Source organism: Vigna unguiculata, chromosome 8 (assembly GCF_004118075.2).
Source record: "Vigna unguiculata cultivar IT97K-499-35 chromosome 8, ASM411807v1, whole genome shotgun sequence".
In the NCBI taxonomy this organism is placed as follows: Eukaryota; Viridiplantae; Streptophyta; class Magnoliopsida; order Fabales; family Fabaceae; genus Vigna; species Vigna unguiculata.
Window position 1 is genome coordinate 37318601 of NC_040286.1, and position 17187 is coordinate 37335787.

At 34.9% G+C, this 17187-nt stretch overlaps 3 protein-coding genes across 4 annotated transcripts; 2 read left to right on the forward strand and 1 right to left on the reverse strand.

Annotated features, from left to right (window-relative positions):
* The first annotated feature begins 693 nt into the window (after positions 1 to 693).
* On the forward strand, positions 694 to 4079 carry LOC114195538 (oligopeptide transporter 1-like). Its single transcript, XM_028086043.1, has 6 exons — positions 694 to 870; positions 988 to 1436; positions 1714 to 1811; positions 1927 to 2499; positions 2688 to 2958; positions 3042 to 4079. The coding sequence occupies exons 1-6, from the start codon at positions 822 to 824 to the stop codon at positions 3840 to 3842; spliced, it is 2241 nt and encodes a 746-aa protein (XP_027941844.1). The 5' UTR covers positions 694 to 821; the 3' UTR covers positions 3843 to 4079.
* A 578-nt stretch (positions 4080 to 4657) lies between these two features.
* On the reverse strand, positions 4658 to 7479 carry LOC114195535 (ER membrane protein complex subunit 8/9 homolog). Of its 2 annotated transcripts, XM_028086040.1 has the most exons (5): positions 7107 to 7478; positions 6732 to 6878; positions 6540 to 6599; positions 5179 to 5345; positions 4658 to 5071 (listed from the first exon to the last, which is right to left on the reverse strand). In XM_028086040.1, exons 1-5 carry the CDS (start codon positions 7314 to 7316, stop codon positions 5041 to 5043), a joined length of 615 nt encoding a protein of 204 aa, XP_027941841.1. In that variant the 5' UTR covers positions 7317 to 7478; the 3' UTR covers positions 4658 to 5040. The 2 variants fall into 2 exon arrangements, with proteins under 2 accessions (XP_027941841.1, XP_027941842.1); XM_028086041.1 differs by lacking the exon at positions 4658 to 5071 and having other exon boundaries at positions 5179 to 5334; positions 7107 to 7479.
* Positions 7480 to 9962: 2483 nt separating this feature from the next.
* LOC114194177 (GBF-interacting protein 1-like) lies at positions 9963 to 17110 on the forward strand. The gene is made up of 9 exons (XM_028084268.1): positions 9963 to 10238; positions 10802 to 10845; positions 11434 to 11533; positions 11975 to 12107; positions 12587 to 13176; positions 13645 to 13882; positions 14272 to 14569; positions 15616 to 16047; positions 16298 to 17110. Exons 1-9 carry the CDS (start codon positions 10061 to 10063, stop codon positions 16586 to 16588), a joined length of 2304 nt encoding a protein of 767 aa, XP_027940069.1. The 5' UTR covers positions 9963 to 10060; the 3' UTR covers positions 16589 to 17110.
* The last annotated feature ends 77 nt before the right edge of the window (positions 17111 to 17187 follow it).

The window sequence follows — 17187 nt, forward strand, 5'->3', positions numbered from 1 at the left end:
CGAAGTTAAAGATTAAGAAAAACCAAATTTTTCGGAACTGTATATTTTCATTTTCCACATACATTGTCAATATTCCAATCTATTGAGATATTTTAAATTATCGTTACTCTTTGTAGATATATCAAAACAAGTTCTAAGTCAAAAACTAAGAAAAACCAATTTTTTTGGAACTACATCCTCCACATACCAGTATTCGAATCTACTAAGATAAGGTCTTTATAATCAGTCTTACTGATAAGATATTATTAGTTTTAGAACTTAAAACTTCTTTACAATTTTATCCCTAAAAAGATGTATGGAGATTTAAGTGTGGAAAATGTCTTTTAATTCTCCTTAATCTTTAACTCCTAAATAATCTAAAGACTGTAAGTCTTATCAACTTTATATACGATTATAAAAAAAGAAAAATCAAATATTGAGTGTGATAGATTTTTCAATGAAAAATAAAAGATTCAAAGAGTTACTATAGGCTGATAGGTTGATGAAGTTCATGTATGTTATTTACTGTCTACTAAATAAAATAATTAGTTGACATAAACAAGATTTGTTAAGATAATCGTAAAAGTTGTTTATATTCTTTCTTCGTTTAACAACAGATTGTGATACACTAACAGATTTGTTGTTGTGGATAAACTAGTTGACGACGATGCTTATGTCAATCATGAATTAACACCGCAATTAGAACCAGGCACATTTCATTGTAATTGTTTGGTTTAGTTCCTACCTCCCTATAAAATCAAACCAACAATGTAACTCTTCTCGAGCTTGAACGAGGAAGCAAGAGAATAAGAGAACACAATTCCAGAACCAGATCCTCTGCAATGGCTGAGGTTGTCGACAATAAACACCACACCAAACTAGTCATACCTGGTAACATTTCAATGTCTAATATTTAATTCCATGTACATGCATGCTATTTTGTTTGTATCTATGTTTTGTGTGTCTGTTTTTGTTTTTCATTACATGCTGTTTAATGTGTTGTTGCAGAAGAAGGCGAAGAGGTTGATGATTCTCCGATTGAGCAGGTGAGGTTGACGGTTCCGATAACCGACGACCCTACGCAGCCTGTGCTGACATTCAGGACATGGACTTTGGGACTGACTTCGTGCGTTGTCCTTGCATTCATCAACCAATTCTTTGCGTACAGAACAACTCCTCTTTTCATTTCTTCTGTGTCAGCACAGATTATTTCTCTCCCACTTGGCAAACTCATGGCCAGAACACTTCCCACCAAAGTATTTGTTTTTCCATTCACCAAGTGGTCTTTCTCTCTGAACCCTGGCCCCTTCAATTTGAAGGAGCATGCACTCATCACCATCTTTGCCGGTGCTGGAGCTAGTGGTGTTTATGCCATCAGCATTATCACCATTGTTAGGGCTTTCTATCACAGGACCATCCACCCAATGGCTGCTTTCCTGCTATCATTATCCACCCAGGTAAACAGTGATTGTTAATTCATTGGGTTGTTGAAAGTAACAATTTTTTTGTTGAAAAAAGATAGTGCTATGGGTGGGTGGAAGGAATAGAGAGAGAGAGAGAGAAATTGTTCAGTTGGATAAATGATTTGAATGAGGGGAAGAATTGAGACAAAGAGGGGTGAAAATGAATCAAAAGAATCTGATAACTTTTTTTAACTTTTAAGGTGATTGATCAAAACAACATGCATATTCAAATTTGGTTCGGCTACTGTAATCTGTGTCCTTAAATTTTTAGATGCTTGGTTATGGATGGGCTGGCATTTTCAGAAAGTTCCTCGTTGATTCCCCGTACATGTGGTGGCCTTCAAACCTCGTCCAGGTGTCTTTATTCAGGTATTTTATTATTCTTTGTAGGTGATTTATGCATCTTTGTCCTTTAATAGATATATGAGTGAAAGAGATTATGATTATTATATTAATCTAATGTTATGAATTTGTTGAATTGCAGGGCATTCCATGAAAAGGATAAAAGGCCTAAAGGAGGAAACACAAGGCTGCAATTCTTTTTCCTGGTGTTTGTGTCAAGCTTTGCATATTACATTATTCCAGGTTATTTATTCCCAGGAATAGCAACAATCTCGTGGGTTTGCTTGGTTTGGAAAAAATCCGTCCTTGCTCAACAAATTGGTTCGGGTATTACCGGGCTTGGCATTGGTTCATTTGGCTTTGACTGGAACACTGTGGCTGGGTTTCTGGGGACCCCTTTGGCTACACCTGGCTTTGCCATCATCAACATACTGCTTGGATTTGGGCTCTTCATGTATGTTCTGATTCCCATTTCATATTGGAACAACGTATTTGATGCCAAGAAGTTCCCCATCATCAGTTCTCACACCTTTGATTCCACTGGCGCAATATATAACGTCACTCGGATTCTCGATGCTAAAAATTTTTACATCGATATGGACAGTTATAACAATTACAGCAAGCTCTATCTTGGTATCACATTTGCATTCTATTATGGATTGTGCTTTGCCTCTCTCACCGCCACTATTTCGCATGTTTTTCTCTTCCATGGAAAGTAAGTTGTTTTTAGTTTGAGATTTGAGACAAAGCTTAAATATTTAATATACCACTAGAAACAAAAAATTGGATGCAACTGTTTAGTTTTTTATGTTTCTATCAGTGTTGTTCTGTTATTAGAATTACAGTTTTACTGGATGAATTAGGTAAAGTGAGCTAACTTTTGTGGTGATGTGTGTTTGGAAGAACGATTGTTCAGATGTGGAGGAAGACAACAGCTGAACTAAAAGAAAAAACATTCGGTGATGTGCATACAAGAATTATGAAGAAAAACTATGAACAAGTACCGGAGTGGTGGTTTGTGAGCATTTTGGTTGTAATGGTAGTTGTGGCCCTGATAACTTGTGAAGGCTTTGGCAAGCAACTTCAGCTGCCATGGTGGGGAGTTCTAATGTCTCTTGGTATCGCGTTAGTTTTCACTTTGCCAATTGGAGTTATTCAAGCAACAACAAACATGGTATAACATCATTTTTACAGTTTCCCATTGCTTCAAATGTTTTGTCTTGTCTCTCTCACCACATAGTGTAACTTCTTTTGCAGCAAGTTGGTCTGAACGTGATTACAGAGCTAATAATCGGGTACATTTACCCCGGAAAGCCACTTGCTAATGTCGCCTTCAAGACTTACGGCTACGTCAGCATGTCACAAGCACTCTATTTCCTCGGTGACTTCAAATTAGGCCACTATATGAAAATCCCTCCAAAATCTATGTTCATAGTGCAGTTGGTGGGTACCGTGGTTGCTTCAGCCGTGTGCTATGGCACAGCATGGTGGCTTCTGACGACTGTTCCAAACATCTGTGATCAAGCAAAGTTGGCAGCTAACAGTCCATGGCAGTGCCCCGGTGACGCTGTGTTTTACAATGCTTCAATCATATGGGGAGTGGTGGGTCCAAAGAGAATGTTTACGAAGGATGGAATTTACCCTGGGATGAACTGGTTTTTCCTCATTGGTGCTGTTCTTCCTGTTCCAGTGTGGTTCTATGCTCGCAAATACCCAAACCAGAAGTGGATTCAACTCATCAACATGCCCCTCATTATTATGGGTGCTGGATCTATTCCTCCGGCGAGAACTGTGAACTACATAACCTGGGGAGCTGTCGGAATCTTCTTCAATTTCTACGTTTACAACAAGTTCAAGTCTTGGTGGGCTCGCCACACTTACATTCTCTCGGCTGCATTAGATGCAGGACTTGCTTTCATGGGTGTGGCTCTCTACTTTGCCCTCCAAAGTTACGACATTTTAGGTCCATCCTGGTGGGGTGCCGATGCTGACCACTGCCCTTTGGCCAAATGTCCCACAGCTCCGGGCGTAGTTGCTCATGGATGCCCTACTCTCTGACACCCTTCATCATCATCATCCATGCTTCCTTCATCTTCAAAAGTTTCTAGAAACTGTCTTTAATTACTTCCTTATTCTCTATCTTCTTCCATTGTACATAGCCAATCCAATACCAAGTTGAACAAGCTGTACAGATTGTTTATCTTAGCAGAGCATCAAATTAATGTTCATAGTCTATTCTACTTGAATCCCATCCTTCTAACAACTTTTCTTAGAGTTCAATTTTCCTCCTCATTGCCTCCGATACCTTTGATGGATCAATTTACTAAGTATTCCTTATATATCTACATACATGTGTGTGACTTAATCAATATAAGAGATCGACACAGATTGAGTTTGTGTTTATTTTCTTATAAGTGTTTGACTATATCATTTTTATGTTTCTATAGTACAAGACTTACACTTGAATCATTTTCATCAATAAATATTAGAATCCATTCAATTAATTTTTCATTGGATGCTTTTTCATTATAAATTCCGAAGAAATTTAAAACTTTGAGTTACTTTTATAAAAAATTATATTGAAGTTTATAGTGATTTTTGGTTTTTCTAAATTATTTCTATGCTTTTTATTTTTAAATTAAATTGGTTTAAGGATTCTTTATTGTAATGAAAATAGTTTTCTATATACAACCTCAATGTTCCAATCCATTGAAATAACATTATGATCGATCACTAGACGTGAAATATTATGAACTTAAATCGTTAAAATTTTATCCTTAAAAAATATAACGAGATTTAAGCAAGAAAATATGTATTTATCTTAACTTATAACTTTTATGAGACTATTATAACCTTTATGAGGCTATTGATCATATCAAAACATTTTCAAACTCACTTATAAATAAAAACTGAAAAGAGACATCCACCCCAAACATGGCCTAAGATAATGGACGTGATGATTATGTTGTTTATACCAAGAAACACATGGTCACAATTCGCCGATAAGCAAACAAACTCCACTCTAGTATACCTACACCCAAGAAAAAAAAAAAACTCTGCAACCAAAATCCTTTACGAACTGGTGGTAAATATCCTGTTTATACAACTGAAAAATCTTCATGAAGCAACTTCCCTAAGGTAAAATTTATAGTCCCTAATTGTTCATTGTTGACAATCCAACATTTGCACCACAATATAAGTCTGAACATCCTCCACTTGCAAAGTAAATCGTCCAAAATGAAGACAAGTGGTGGGATCATTTGAAGAGCCCTGGGTTTAGCCAATCCCTGCAAACAATAGAATATGTACATTGTATTCGTATGTCAGTTATAGCTGCACAGACAAATAAAATGGTAGGGAAAAAACGAAATCTGCAAGGCAAAAAAGCACTCACTTGCTAATGTCATCCAAGTGATCATCAAAATCTACAATTCCATTCCACTTCTCGGTTGCAATATAGTCCAATAAGACTACATTTGCCGAAGGCTCTTTCAGAGAGAAACGGTTGTTTGCATCTGAGGGAACCAACTTCCAGTTCTTAGATGTATCCCTAACATAAAGCTAAACCATAAGAAAAAGGTAATCTTGGTTAATGTAACCAACCAAAAGGCATCTCTTTATATTGAGGGAGCCATATATGCATAAACTCTAGCAACCATAATTACGTATCATGTAGATACTGGTCTTCTTTTACAACAAAAAAAAGTGATTTCTAAACGAACCATTAATTTTGTAACTATAAGAAACAAATAACAAGACTCGTTTGCAATTAGTGCAAATGTTGGATGACCTTTGAGGTTGTACGCTGTATAATCATGCAAAGAGTGCACATTACAAAACATTACTGTGTTATTCCCCCAGTCCTTTAATTGAAAAAATCTTGGAACATGTTTCGTTTAGCTTAGCTTAGAGAAATAATTGTGTTTTTGCTAGCTTTCCTCACAGAACTTTTGTGAAAAAAAAAAAAATCATCTCTCCCAAAGAGTGGTTCCCAAATATGCTGCAGTATGTTGCAAATTAAATAAAAAACAAGAGAAAATGGATCACAACATTAATCAGAAACTTGAATTCTTGCATACAACCTGAGCTCCACAATGTTACACCATAAAACCCATGAAACACCACACACCAAGATAAAAAGCCACCAATTTCAAGATAAGCTTTTAGATACAGCAGTTTTGTAAAAATAAGGAGATTGGTGTACCAGAATAAGCCCCCACAACAAGACAGGGAAACCAACAAACATAAGCAAACAGCTTACTGTCCAGTGCTAAAGTGAACTACAGAAATTCGGTCTTGCTTGGATAAAGTTATTCAAAAACATTTATAAGAGAAGACAATAAAAAACTAAAATAAATTTAACTTCCCTCATTTAGTTAAAATCAACTTCTTTCTAACCATAACTTCTGAAAAAGTTACATAGGAAAAATTCTGGAAGTTAAAATGCATAAGACAAATTTTCTTATGAGAGAAGCTCAATCCATTGTACCTTCTTATTTTCTTCTACAGTAATTAATTACAAGTTTACCCCAAAGGTTTATATTCTAACAAGTTCATAGGTTTTCGTGATTCCATTAGAAAGAAGAAGTTCTTTAGTTCATTCACAAAGAAGCTTGGGTATATATATTTCTATGTTTAGACTGATATCACGAATTCTATATCATCTAAAGAAGCCCAAACACAACTCATAAAGCGGATAACAAATAGAAATTATCGGTCATGACAAATGCGGTTTCCAACACTAAAATCGCTAACCTGCATTATGGCACTACCTTCCTTGCTCTTTTTCAAAGCATCGAGCTTCTTGTTATCTAACTGCAAACAATTGAAGAGGAAAAGAAAGATGATAAGCAAAAGGAGATAATTAGAACCAAAAATAGCAAAAACTAAGAATAAATTCAACAACAAATTAGCAAAATCCAAAAAAAAAAAAATGCAACAACAAACCAATAGAACGGCGGCTTGGGGAAAGTAGCGGCATATGTGGTCACCGATATTCTTCGCCACACTACCAAGCTCACTTTCATCAGATCTCTCATTCGCGTGAAAATAGCCCACTATGTTCAACCCTTTCGCAGAAAAATATTCCTCTATCTATCTCAGAAAAAGTGTAATTGAAAAAAGGAAAAATCAGAAAACTACAGAGAAGAAAAGGAAAATTTAACAGACACCCATGAGAAAAAAATATAAGCCCAGTTAACGAGGTTACACGTTGATTAAGAAAGCATATATCTTTCTGAGTAATTTTATAGATAACCGCATAGAATCAAAACTGAGTGAAAAAAAAAACAAAATTAATGCAAAAAGCCCTAGAGAGAGAACCAGAATGAGAGATATCTCCAATTGAGGAAGAAGAGGAATGTGAGAGTGGAAGAGAGGGACGGCATCGGCGATCTCGACGACGTCGTTGGAAGGGGAGATGCGACCGATCAAGATGCCGTTGACGGCGGAGGTCGGGTGTTTGAGGGAGTGAAGCACGAGTTTGATGTAAGCGTTTTGTGCGATCTCGTACCTCAATCCGTTGCTACCCATGGCTAAGATTCTCTACACAAAGGTTCAAGGTTTCTGTTCTGTTCCCTTTTTCCTTCTGTTTTAATGTCAAACACAGAACATTCGCAGATGCAATCAACTATCAACTGCTGTGGACTTCGCACTTCGCCACAACTTCAGACGACGTCGTACTGTCACGGTCCTTCGCAATCTGCATTTGCAATCGTTCGGCTTGGATCAGTGGTTCTTGGGCCAGCCCAACTATTACACGGACCATGGCCTTTAAAAGGTTGGCCTAGAAAAAAAAAATTGAAGTATTTTACTATTTGAAACTTGATTAATAGGTTAACCTTATAAGACGATTATCATAATCCTAGTATCAGAAAATAAAATAAAAAATGAGAATCAAAAATTGTAAGTCGTAATATAATTTTCCTTTATTTTATTATTGATTAAAACATGCTATTAGCCTATTTATGAGCATCATTATGGTATATTTATGAACATTATACATTGAAAATTTCACATTACACTAGCAAGTGATAAAACCAATTGACATATAAGTAGCAATAAATTTTACCTTATAAACCGATATTTTTGGATTAAATTGGAGTTAAAATCAATTTATTAACATGGTAGGTTGGATTAAAGTTAAAATCAATTTATTAACATGGTATACAAGTAATGAATTTGAGTCTATCGAGATTTGTTGTTTGTTAGACTTAATGTTCGATCGCTATCGGATCACCAATTAATATTTGATCTTATACTTTATATATATATATATATATATATATATGTGTGTGTGTGTGTGTCCATGCAAGAGTGTGTTATAAGTCCCGTCCTAACTAGTTAGAATAATAGTTTATACTATATAAATAGATACAAATCTCAGATTACCATATGATATTGGAGGGTTGATTTAAACTTAAAATTTATTTTTTAATCAGTATTGTGATTTTGCCGTAATTTATTAAGTTTTGCATTAAATATTTATATAAATGACGTGATGAATAAGGAAACAAATTTTCTTGAAATAAAATTATCACTAAATTATAAAGAGACAAATATGTGTATGAATTACGGTACGAAGAAAGTTATACAGACAAAAAAACATATTTAGCTTGATATGATATACGACAAGATAAAATGTAATATTTTTTAATATTTATATATATATATATATATATATTATACATTTATGTATAGAGATAAAGTTTTTAAGATTTAAATCGAAAGTAATTTTGAAATTTAGCCTTTATAAAAAACCATCTAAATGCAACTAATGTCATTTGTGACAAGAATGCAGCTGTTAATATCAGTTAAATAATTATACTAATACATCAATATTTGATCAAATATTTTACATATAAACTACATTATGTACAAAAATCATTAGTTTTCAAAAACATCATAACCAACCAAAAAATGTCATTTATTTATAGATTTATTAGTATAACTTTTAGTTCACCACTTCCCAATATTTAATATTACTATAAATGAAATTTTATTTAATAATTAATTGAATATCATTTAATAACACACTTACATTATATAAGAAATACGAATTTGGGAATTTGAAATGTAAAATATTACATAGTTAATCATAGTGTAGTAATATTACAGCGTGACAAGAAGTTAATATGATAATTTACTAAGAATGGTGTTGAAATTGTAACTTAATTTAATTTTAAATTTATTTATTTTATAATTAAATATATTAAGTATTTTTTATCTTTATTTAATTATTTATAGACACGATATCGACGATGCTATTTAATTTATTTTAAATATATTCTTATTGAAAGTATATATATCCAGTGTTGATCACTAAATATCTTTTACGTCAAAGTAATTCGAATCTAAAAAAAAAAGTTTTGTCTGAACAAAAATACCTGAAATATTAATAAACATAAACGATTTAGGAAAAATACTTGTAGAACACCCTTTCTCATTTACCTGTAATTACAATAAATATTAATGACTGATTAAAGATAAATAAATATACAAATTTTTTATCTTCATCCTTTATCAATACTAATTAATCTTTCTATATATCAAATCCCTTATGCTAAAATAATTGGACAATAATTACAAATGTACTAAGAAACTATATTGATATGAGATCTAATTAAATAAACATTAATATTAATATCATGTTGAAATTTAAATCAATAGAAAAAAAAGCCCAAAATTGATAAGAAAACAAAATTATTATTGTAAAGTTTTTACACTTTCTTTATTAAATCTTTCAAGTAAATATATAATTAATTTCACTGGAAAAAGTATCCTCCACAAAATTCTTTAATAAATTTTTGTGTGAAAAAGTACTAGAATTAGTAAATTAAAACAGAGGTAAAAATTGCAAAATCATTTCAAATCCAACAGGAAAATATTAACAATTTTTTCGACAATATTAATTATTATTATGGATGATACATAATTTATATTTACAACAGTGTAAAATAGTTTACTTAGATTTATATCTAATACTAGATTTAAATTAAATTGAGTGTAGATGGTTGTTTGGACGATGTCTTAATAATAATAAAAAATTGAAACGGTGTGTGGCAAAGAAAACCCTAGTTATGAAGTTGTTGTAATTATTATTATTTAAAATTGAAAATAAAAAAGAGAGTGATAGGCACAGTAATGGAATTGGCGTATATTAATGATTCAAAGTAAATATTGTGTAAGTGTGTGTGTGTTTGTGTTGTAATAAAAAAAAGTTTGAGGAACAGAGAGAGTGTCCCTCCTTCCTTCGTTGCTGTGTTACAGACAGAAAGATGAGCGGCGGTGGTGGCTCTTCCACTTTTAGGGTTCCGATCCCAAACAATGTACGAAAAACCATCCAAGACATCCGCGAGATCACCGGAAAGCAGCACACCGACGACGAAATCTACGCCGTCCTCAAAGAATGCTCCATGGATCCCAACGAAACCGCTCAGAAGCTTCTCTATTTAGGTCCCTTTCACTTTTCCCTCTTTTATTCTCTTCTCGATCCACTCTCTCTCTTTCTCCTTTCTCTCTATGTCTTTCGATTCCTACTCTTTATCTTCATCCACGAATGGAGACACTACTTCTCACTTTCTTTCTGAGCTTCACTTTGAGTTACGGTGCTTTCCGAAGTTGAGTTCCACTTTTCACAATTTATTTTAATTTAACTTGTTTTATTTTGCCGTTTAGCTTTTGTTTGATTTCTTAGGGGTTGAGGGGAGTTGCGTGTTGCCTATTTGGACATTGAAAGTTTGATTTTTAACTGTTCAATGTTTGGGAGCAAGGAGTTTTTTTTTTTTTTCTAAATCAGTGCTTCGGGGGGTTAAAAGTTGTCTTTGTAGGGTTTTGTTTATGCGTTCAATGGTTTCTCTTGGGATATTGCTCACACGTGTTGCTCAATGAATGGCTTCAGCACTCTATCTACGCATCCTAATCATTTAGGATTTCTTGAAAAAAGAAATGTGTTCTTGGCATCTTTTAGATTCTCTCTCTTTTTGGTTTAATGTTAAGTTTTTATTTTTTGTTCACAGATACTTTTCATGAGGTGCGAAGGAGACGCGACCGAAAGAAGGAGGTAAGATTCCCCCTCTCTCCTTACTCGCCCTGCTTTTTTATTTCAGTTGGTTTATTACTGCCCTTGAAACTTTAGTTGCTGAAACAGATCAGTTTTTTTGCCTCAACCTGTTAGGAGCAGACATCTACTTCTTCTGCCTCTGAGTTGATCAATTGAAGTGGATGTATCTTTTACCTGTTTATCCAGTAAATTGAAGTATATTTATTTTCTTGATTGTTGTGAGCTGCTAGGCAAAGGTTCCCATTGTGTCATGAGTTGCCATTTTGTCATCCTGTGAGCATTGTGATTGGCAGACTCCATGTTGAGATTCTTATAGGTCGGTTGCTATGGGTTTGAATGTCTGAAAATAGGTCTGTTTACTCTGGGTCTGTGATTCCTGCTTGTTATGACGCGTGGGATCATGCTATAGTATTATTTGCTGAGTAAAATGACTTGGGTCTTGTTTTTCGATTACGTATATATGTTTCCTTTTATCTATATGTTCTGTAATTTTATATGCCCTGTTATAAGTAAATGTGCTTGTATTGCCCCATGGTTGTCTCTTTAATAATTTATATTTTTCTGAGTGATTTAAGTTTATTGTTTCAGGGATTGAGCAACAGGGTTTCTGATGAGCCTAGGATAAAGCAAGGTGGACAAGGGAGGGGGGGAAGGGGTGCTTCAGGAGGATATTCCTCTAACTTTCCTGGTACCATCTCCCCACCTTTTTAGTGACCTTGGGCTTTATCATTAGTTTTGTCTCTTCTATTATGGCTATTCATTTCCACATGTGGTCACCTGGAAGCCATCTTTCTCCCAAAGGAAAATACTTCTATAAGGCAACATTTTTTTCAAGATATTAACACTATGTGGTGTTTCCCCCCAAAATAACTTGTTACTGAGATCTTTTTAAGAATATTAAGAATTATGCTTTTATTTTTGCTGCTTGTTGACACGCCACTATAAAGTACCTTTCCATAGCCATCATTTATATTTTTTATGCTGTTTTAGTTTTCTTTTCCATAGACTTTTTATTTTTTATCTTTTTTAACATGAACTTTAGTGCTGAGACATCTCATGAATCTGCAAATTTCTTGCTAGTTTATTAGTTTGTCAGTTTCACCATCTTCTTGCAAATGTCTGTTGTTAGATGGTGGTGGTGGGAGGAACATAGCTAATCGAAGGGAAAATGGAGTCAATCACATTGCAGAGAGAAGTCATGCTCCCTCTACTCAGCCTGTACCGCAGAAAATTAAGAATACTACCGCATCTCAAGTTACAAGGTATCAATTTTATTTTTGTATTTTCCTTAATTTGTTTTTTTTGTCAGATTAACTATAAGTATGTTGGAAAGAAATGGCATTTATTTGATAAAAACAAGGCAAGATTCTAAAAGAAGTGAAATTAAGACTGATGAATGGCTTCCCTTTTATTGTCTTTTGTGGCTAAAATTCTGACCAAACCTCACATTGTAGTCATGCTTAAAATTTTATGTTAAACAAAAAAGCATAGTAATAACTTCAATTACCGACAAGGAGAAGTAATGTAATTTTTATTTATAGATAATTAACTTGCTTGAAATTTGACTTGCAAGATCAATTTGACAATATCTTATGATTCTACTCTTGGATTGCCAAAATACAATTTATCTGAAGTTATTTGTTGGTGTGATGAGAAATGCACCATTGTAATATTGACATGATTGTTTATTCTTTTTTATTGTTAGATTATCCTCTTTTAAATATTTTTTGTTCAACTGTAGAGTTTCAGCTGTTGCACCTCATGGTGCTGCAAATCAATCCAATGGGAAGTCTGTTCACGTGTCTGCTGGTCAATCTCCCATTGTTAGTGTACCTAAAAGTAGTTCAGCTGGTAATGACACTGGCTATGAAGAAAGTGTCCAACCTCAAGCTGCTGCTGTTGCCACACCCTCTTCCCTTACTCAAACCTTTGGCTTAGTTACTAGTACCGACCAAGGAAAGTCTTTGTCAAGTTCTGATCAACTTCAAACTTCTTCCTCGGGTGTCCATTCTTCTTTGGATCCTGTTGTAGCATCTTCTGTCTCCCGCCATTCCGGTGTCAGTGGTGCAATTAGCAGGGAAGTTGGAAGCAACCGGATATCTGCTGGACCAAATCATGTTAAAGGAAATAAACTTGTTCAAGAAGTTAATGATTTATCAGCATCCAAGAATAATAAATCTGGGTCCGTGAGTTCAACAAGCAGAACAAATGCCCCACAGAAGTCAAACGAAGTGGAACACAATCGTTTATCTGAGCCCTCACAACTTTCATCTCCATCCCCAAATGATTCATTGAGGCCATCTTCTAGTTCCGGCAGCCAGCCACCTCTAGGTAAAGTTTTCTTTTGTATCTGTTTAATCTTGTGAGTAACAGGGTTGCTTCATGTTATGTTTACTTCTATATGCTTTCTTGTCTTGGTTGAAGTATTCTTTGGTTTTCTGATCAAACAATTCTACCTTATGGATGACAATTTAAATTTTCAGAAGAGAAACTGAAGTAAAGCCCACAAAAATTGGAGGGCATAAATCAGGGGAAGAACATTTGAAACTGTTCCTGAAAGCATTTTAAGTGAGAGGCAGGATGACTGGGCCTATAGTTTAAATAAGCATGTCACTTTTATGGGTTCTGCTTTTGTGTGCGAACACCTAAATTTTAATTATTTAGATAATGTTCCATGTTGGAAGGAATCAACCTAACAAAATCAATAACTGTATTTCTTTTACAAATACTTTTCAACATATATCTATTTATATCAACTTATAATGTCTTTTGGTGGGCTCACGTATGTTTATGAAACAGCTAATATCACAGAGGTTTCAACTTCAGAAGCTTGTGTGCAATCTTCAGCGGAGTTAAGGCAACATGTTACGTTTCCAAACCATTTCCAAGTACCGGAGGCTTTAAAAAGTGGTCTGACATTTGGAAGCTTTGATACCTTTAGCCCAAGTGAAAAATCTAACAGTGGAACTGATGGGGACAATAACGCTTCTCGTGCTCTTGAACCTTCACCAGTGAGTGATGAAGCGGCAACTTCAAGGTTTGTAATTCATATGCTTCTTATGTGCTTTTTGTATGCATATCAAATCACAGATCCCTTTGTCATCTATGTCTGCATGCACATGCTGGTGTTTTCTTTTATGCTCTTCTAAATGATGTATATGGTTGGATTATTTTAGCTTTGTGCTCTTATACCAAACTTGTTCACGAGCAAAATAACTATAATCAGCCTGAAAGTTGGTGCTATGGAGATAATATTTCTACCTTTTCCAACTCCCTTTGGCAACCATAAGGCTGGCTTATTATTTATTTCGTGAATTATTTTGGCTGAATTAATTGATTATTCTTCTTGTTAACAAAGGTATTACTTGTGTCATGGTGTGCTCATGTCATTTTTTTTTCTCAATGGTATTTCTTGTCTGGATGTAGCAACCAAAATGCATCATTAACTTCACAAGGGGATCGTCTTGATTATCCACATTCTTCATCTTATTTGATTGAAAAGACACCAGCTACAGAAGGCAATTCTATAAATGGTGCTGACACAAAGGTTGATCAGCCAAAGAAGGAGGTTTTGTTGGCTCCTGAGGCCCCTCAACTTCCAACTGTTCAAACCCCTCAAAACTATGGTTTGAATTTCATGTCCACCATGTTAGGGACTCAGCAGGTTCAATTTGAGGGAACTGAGCCCCAGGCACAAGATACATCTCGTTTTCCTAACTTTGTTGTAAGTTTCTTAATATCTTCCTCTGCTTAAAATCGTTTCTCCCTATGCTTGGATTTCATGGTGGTCTTTGATGTTTCTCTTGTCTAAAGTCTACCTAGCTATCAGTACAGTTCCCTTTGTAAGCTCATGAAGACCAGCTTGGATGCTGTATTTATTGGATAGCACTATGATTCATTATGTTTCTCTTTCTGAATTAAATGTTTTTACCCAATATTGACAACTGTAAACATGAATTTCAACTCCTAACCTTTGCATGGTTTCAGTTTTGGCTTATGATTTATAATCTATGTTGGAATGACCTATTAGTTCAGTGTCAATTATACATATGGACTTTTGTGAGCCATCAGTCAGGACATAACTTATCAGGCTCAAAATTTGAAGTAAAATTATGAGACTGCACATTATTGATGTTCCAAGAGAAGAAAATAAAAAGAAAATTAGCTTATGAAAAAACTTGTTACGCTTTTTCTTATTTTTCTTTTACTAGAAGTGTTTATGAAGAAATTTACCCAAACAGTTGTGAGAGGCATAATTTGATTTTGAATTATGGAAACAGAATCTACTTTGCTATTTTTTTAGAAAAGTTTCAGCGGAGGTTTGTCTAGCTGTCTGGTGTGTTTTGTATCTCTGCACACCCAATCTTTTATCCCCTTAATTCTGTGAATGCATACCCCTGCTTATTATCATTGCCAGGAAGGTATTAAACTTGGTGCATTCTATACTGGAATTTGTTGTTTGCCATAGCTTTTTATCATTTGGAACTTGTATGCCTTTATAAACACTAGAAATTACGTTTACCTTAAGTTTTTTTTTTTCATTTTTTGAAATAGATATATTTTACTTTTAGTTGCTGTGTAATTGGTATGCAGTGTTGCGTAAAGGTTAGGTTTTTATATCAACCAATTAGAAATTATCTTTGGTATTGCTTGTGAGATATCATAAAGTTGACAGAATTTACCACGGGTTACAATTAGTAATTGAATGTACTTCACACTGTAAAAATGTATGTTGTTCTTTTAATTATGACTTCTCTATTCATATTGCAGAATGCAAGTTCTCAGGCTGTGTCCCCTAGCCCAACTCCACCCCTACAGAGTTCTATACCCGTGTCTCCACAGTCAGTTTCTATTTTCAGGCCACCCTACCCTACTAACTTCTTCCCTTATGGCCACTATTACCCACCAATTTATGTGTCTCCCATACACCAATTTTTAAGCCACAATGGTTTCCCTCAACAGCCATCAGCTGGCAACATGTATCTACCAACAGCTGCTGGCATCAAATTCCCACTCCCTCAGTTCAAGGCAGGAGCAAACACAGGAAATGCAGCTCATATTGGAATTCCTTCTGGGTCATTTATCCCTCCACCTGTAGGCTATGCGCCAGGACAAACAGTTAGTACCGGCAGCTCCACTGGAAATGAAGATCTTGCTGTGTCGCAGTTAAAGGAAAACCAGATCTATACAACAGGACAACTGGTTGGTTTATTTCCTTATCAATGGTCTTTTATTTCACCCATGCATATTTCTTGATAAACTAGGAAATTGTGTTCCGTTCTTTGTTCCCCAGCTTTCTACAGTATCAATCTTTTTTGTTATGTTGGCTTCATCAATGCATGTCCTTTTATTGTGGTCCCGTGAAACGAAATTTATAGATTCTCCGTAGTTTTAGACATTTATGGTTTTATTGTGGTCCCATGTCCTCTTATGTTTTTTTTTTTGGTTGCAGAGTGAAGGCTCTGCAGTGTGGATACCTGCTCCAGGCCAAGACATATCAAGTTTGCAAGTTAATTCTCTGTATAACCTTACCCCTCAGGGACAACATCTGACCTTCCCCCCAACACAGGCTGCTCATGGAGCATTTGCTGGTATCTATCAAGCAGGGCAGGCAGTAGCTTCACCTTCAACCCTTTTGCAACAGTCTCAAGCTGTGGCTGGGCCTGTTGAAACTGTAGGGCCCCCTTCAGGATCTTATCAGCAACCTCAGCCTGCGCAGATCAATTGGAACTCTAATTTTTAGGCTGGTAAACATTTTCTTGGTGCTATAATGTTGATAGGCACACTTGATGTGCTCAGATCCAGGGAAGTATGAATGAACACTGGCCTGATCTGAAGTGTAAATAAAAATGCGGCCAAAGAATGAGAAAGGAAATTAGTAACTGTTTTTGGTGGAGATTTGGTACTAACGATTTTGAAGGGTGCTAGTCGCAGGTTTTCATTTCCTCAATTTTTTTTTAATTTTTGAGCCTTATGTCTATTTATCCCTCACCTCTTCTTTTACCCGAGAGAACATCTAGTTGTTGCTATAAGAAACTTGGTAATTCCTAGTGATAATATACTAAGCCAAGAGTTGGTAGGTGAGATTTACCAATTTTTCCGTTCCAATTTCTCACCTGTATATTACATTTTGATATCAGAGGACATTGAAATTATACAGCTTTATTTGGAGCACAAGAATTGTATGATTGTATTTCTTCAGTATAACATTTTAAGTTTTTCACAAACCTCAACCTGATCTCGCATGAAGGGAAGTGTTTTTTTATGGATTTTGTTCTGGCTCTGTTGACTCCCGAAAATTTGATTTCTATTTTCTGTCCAGCATGATTCGAATTAAATTTT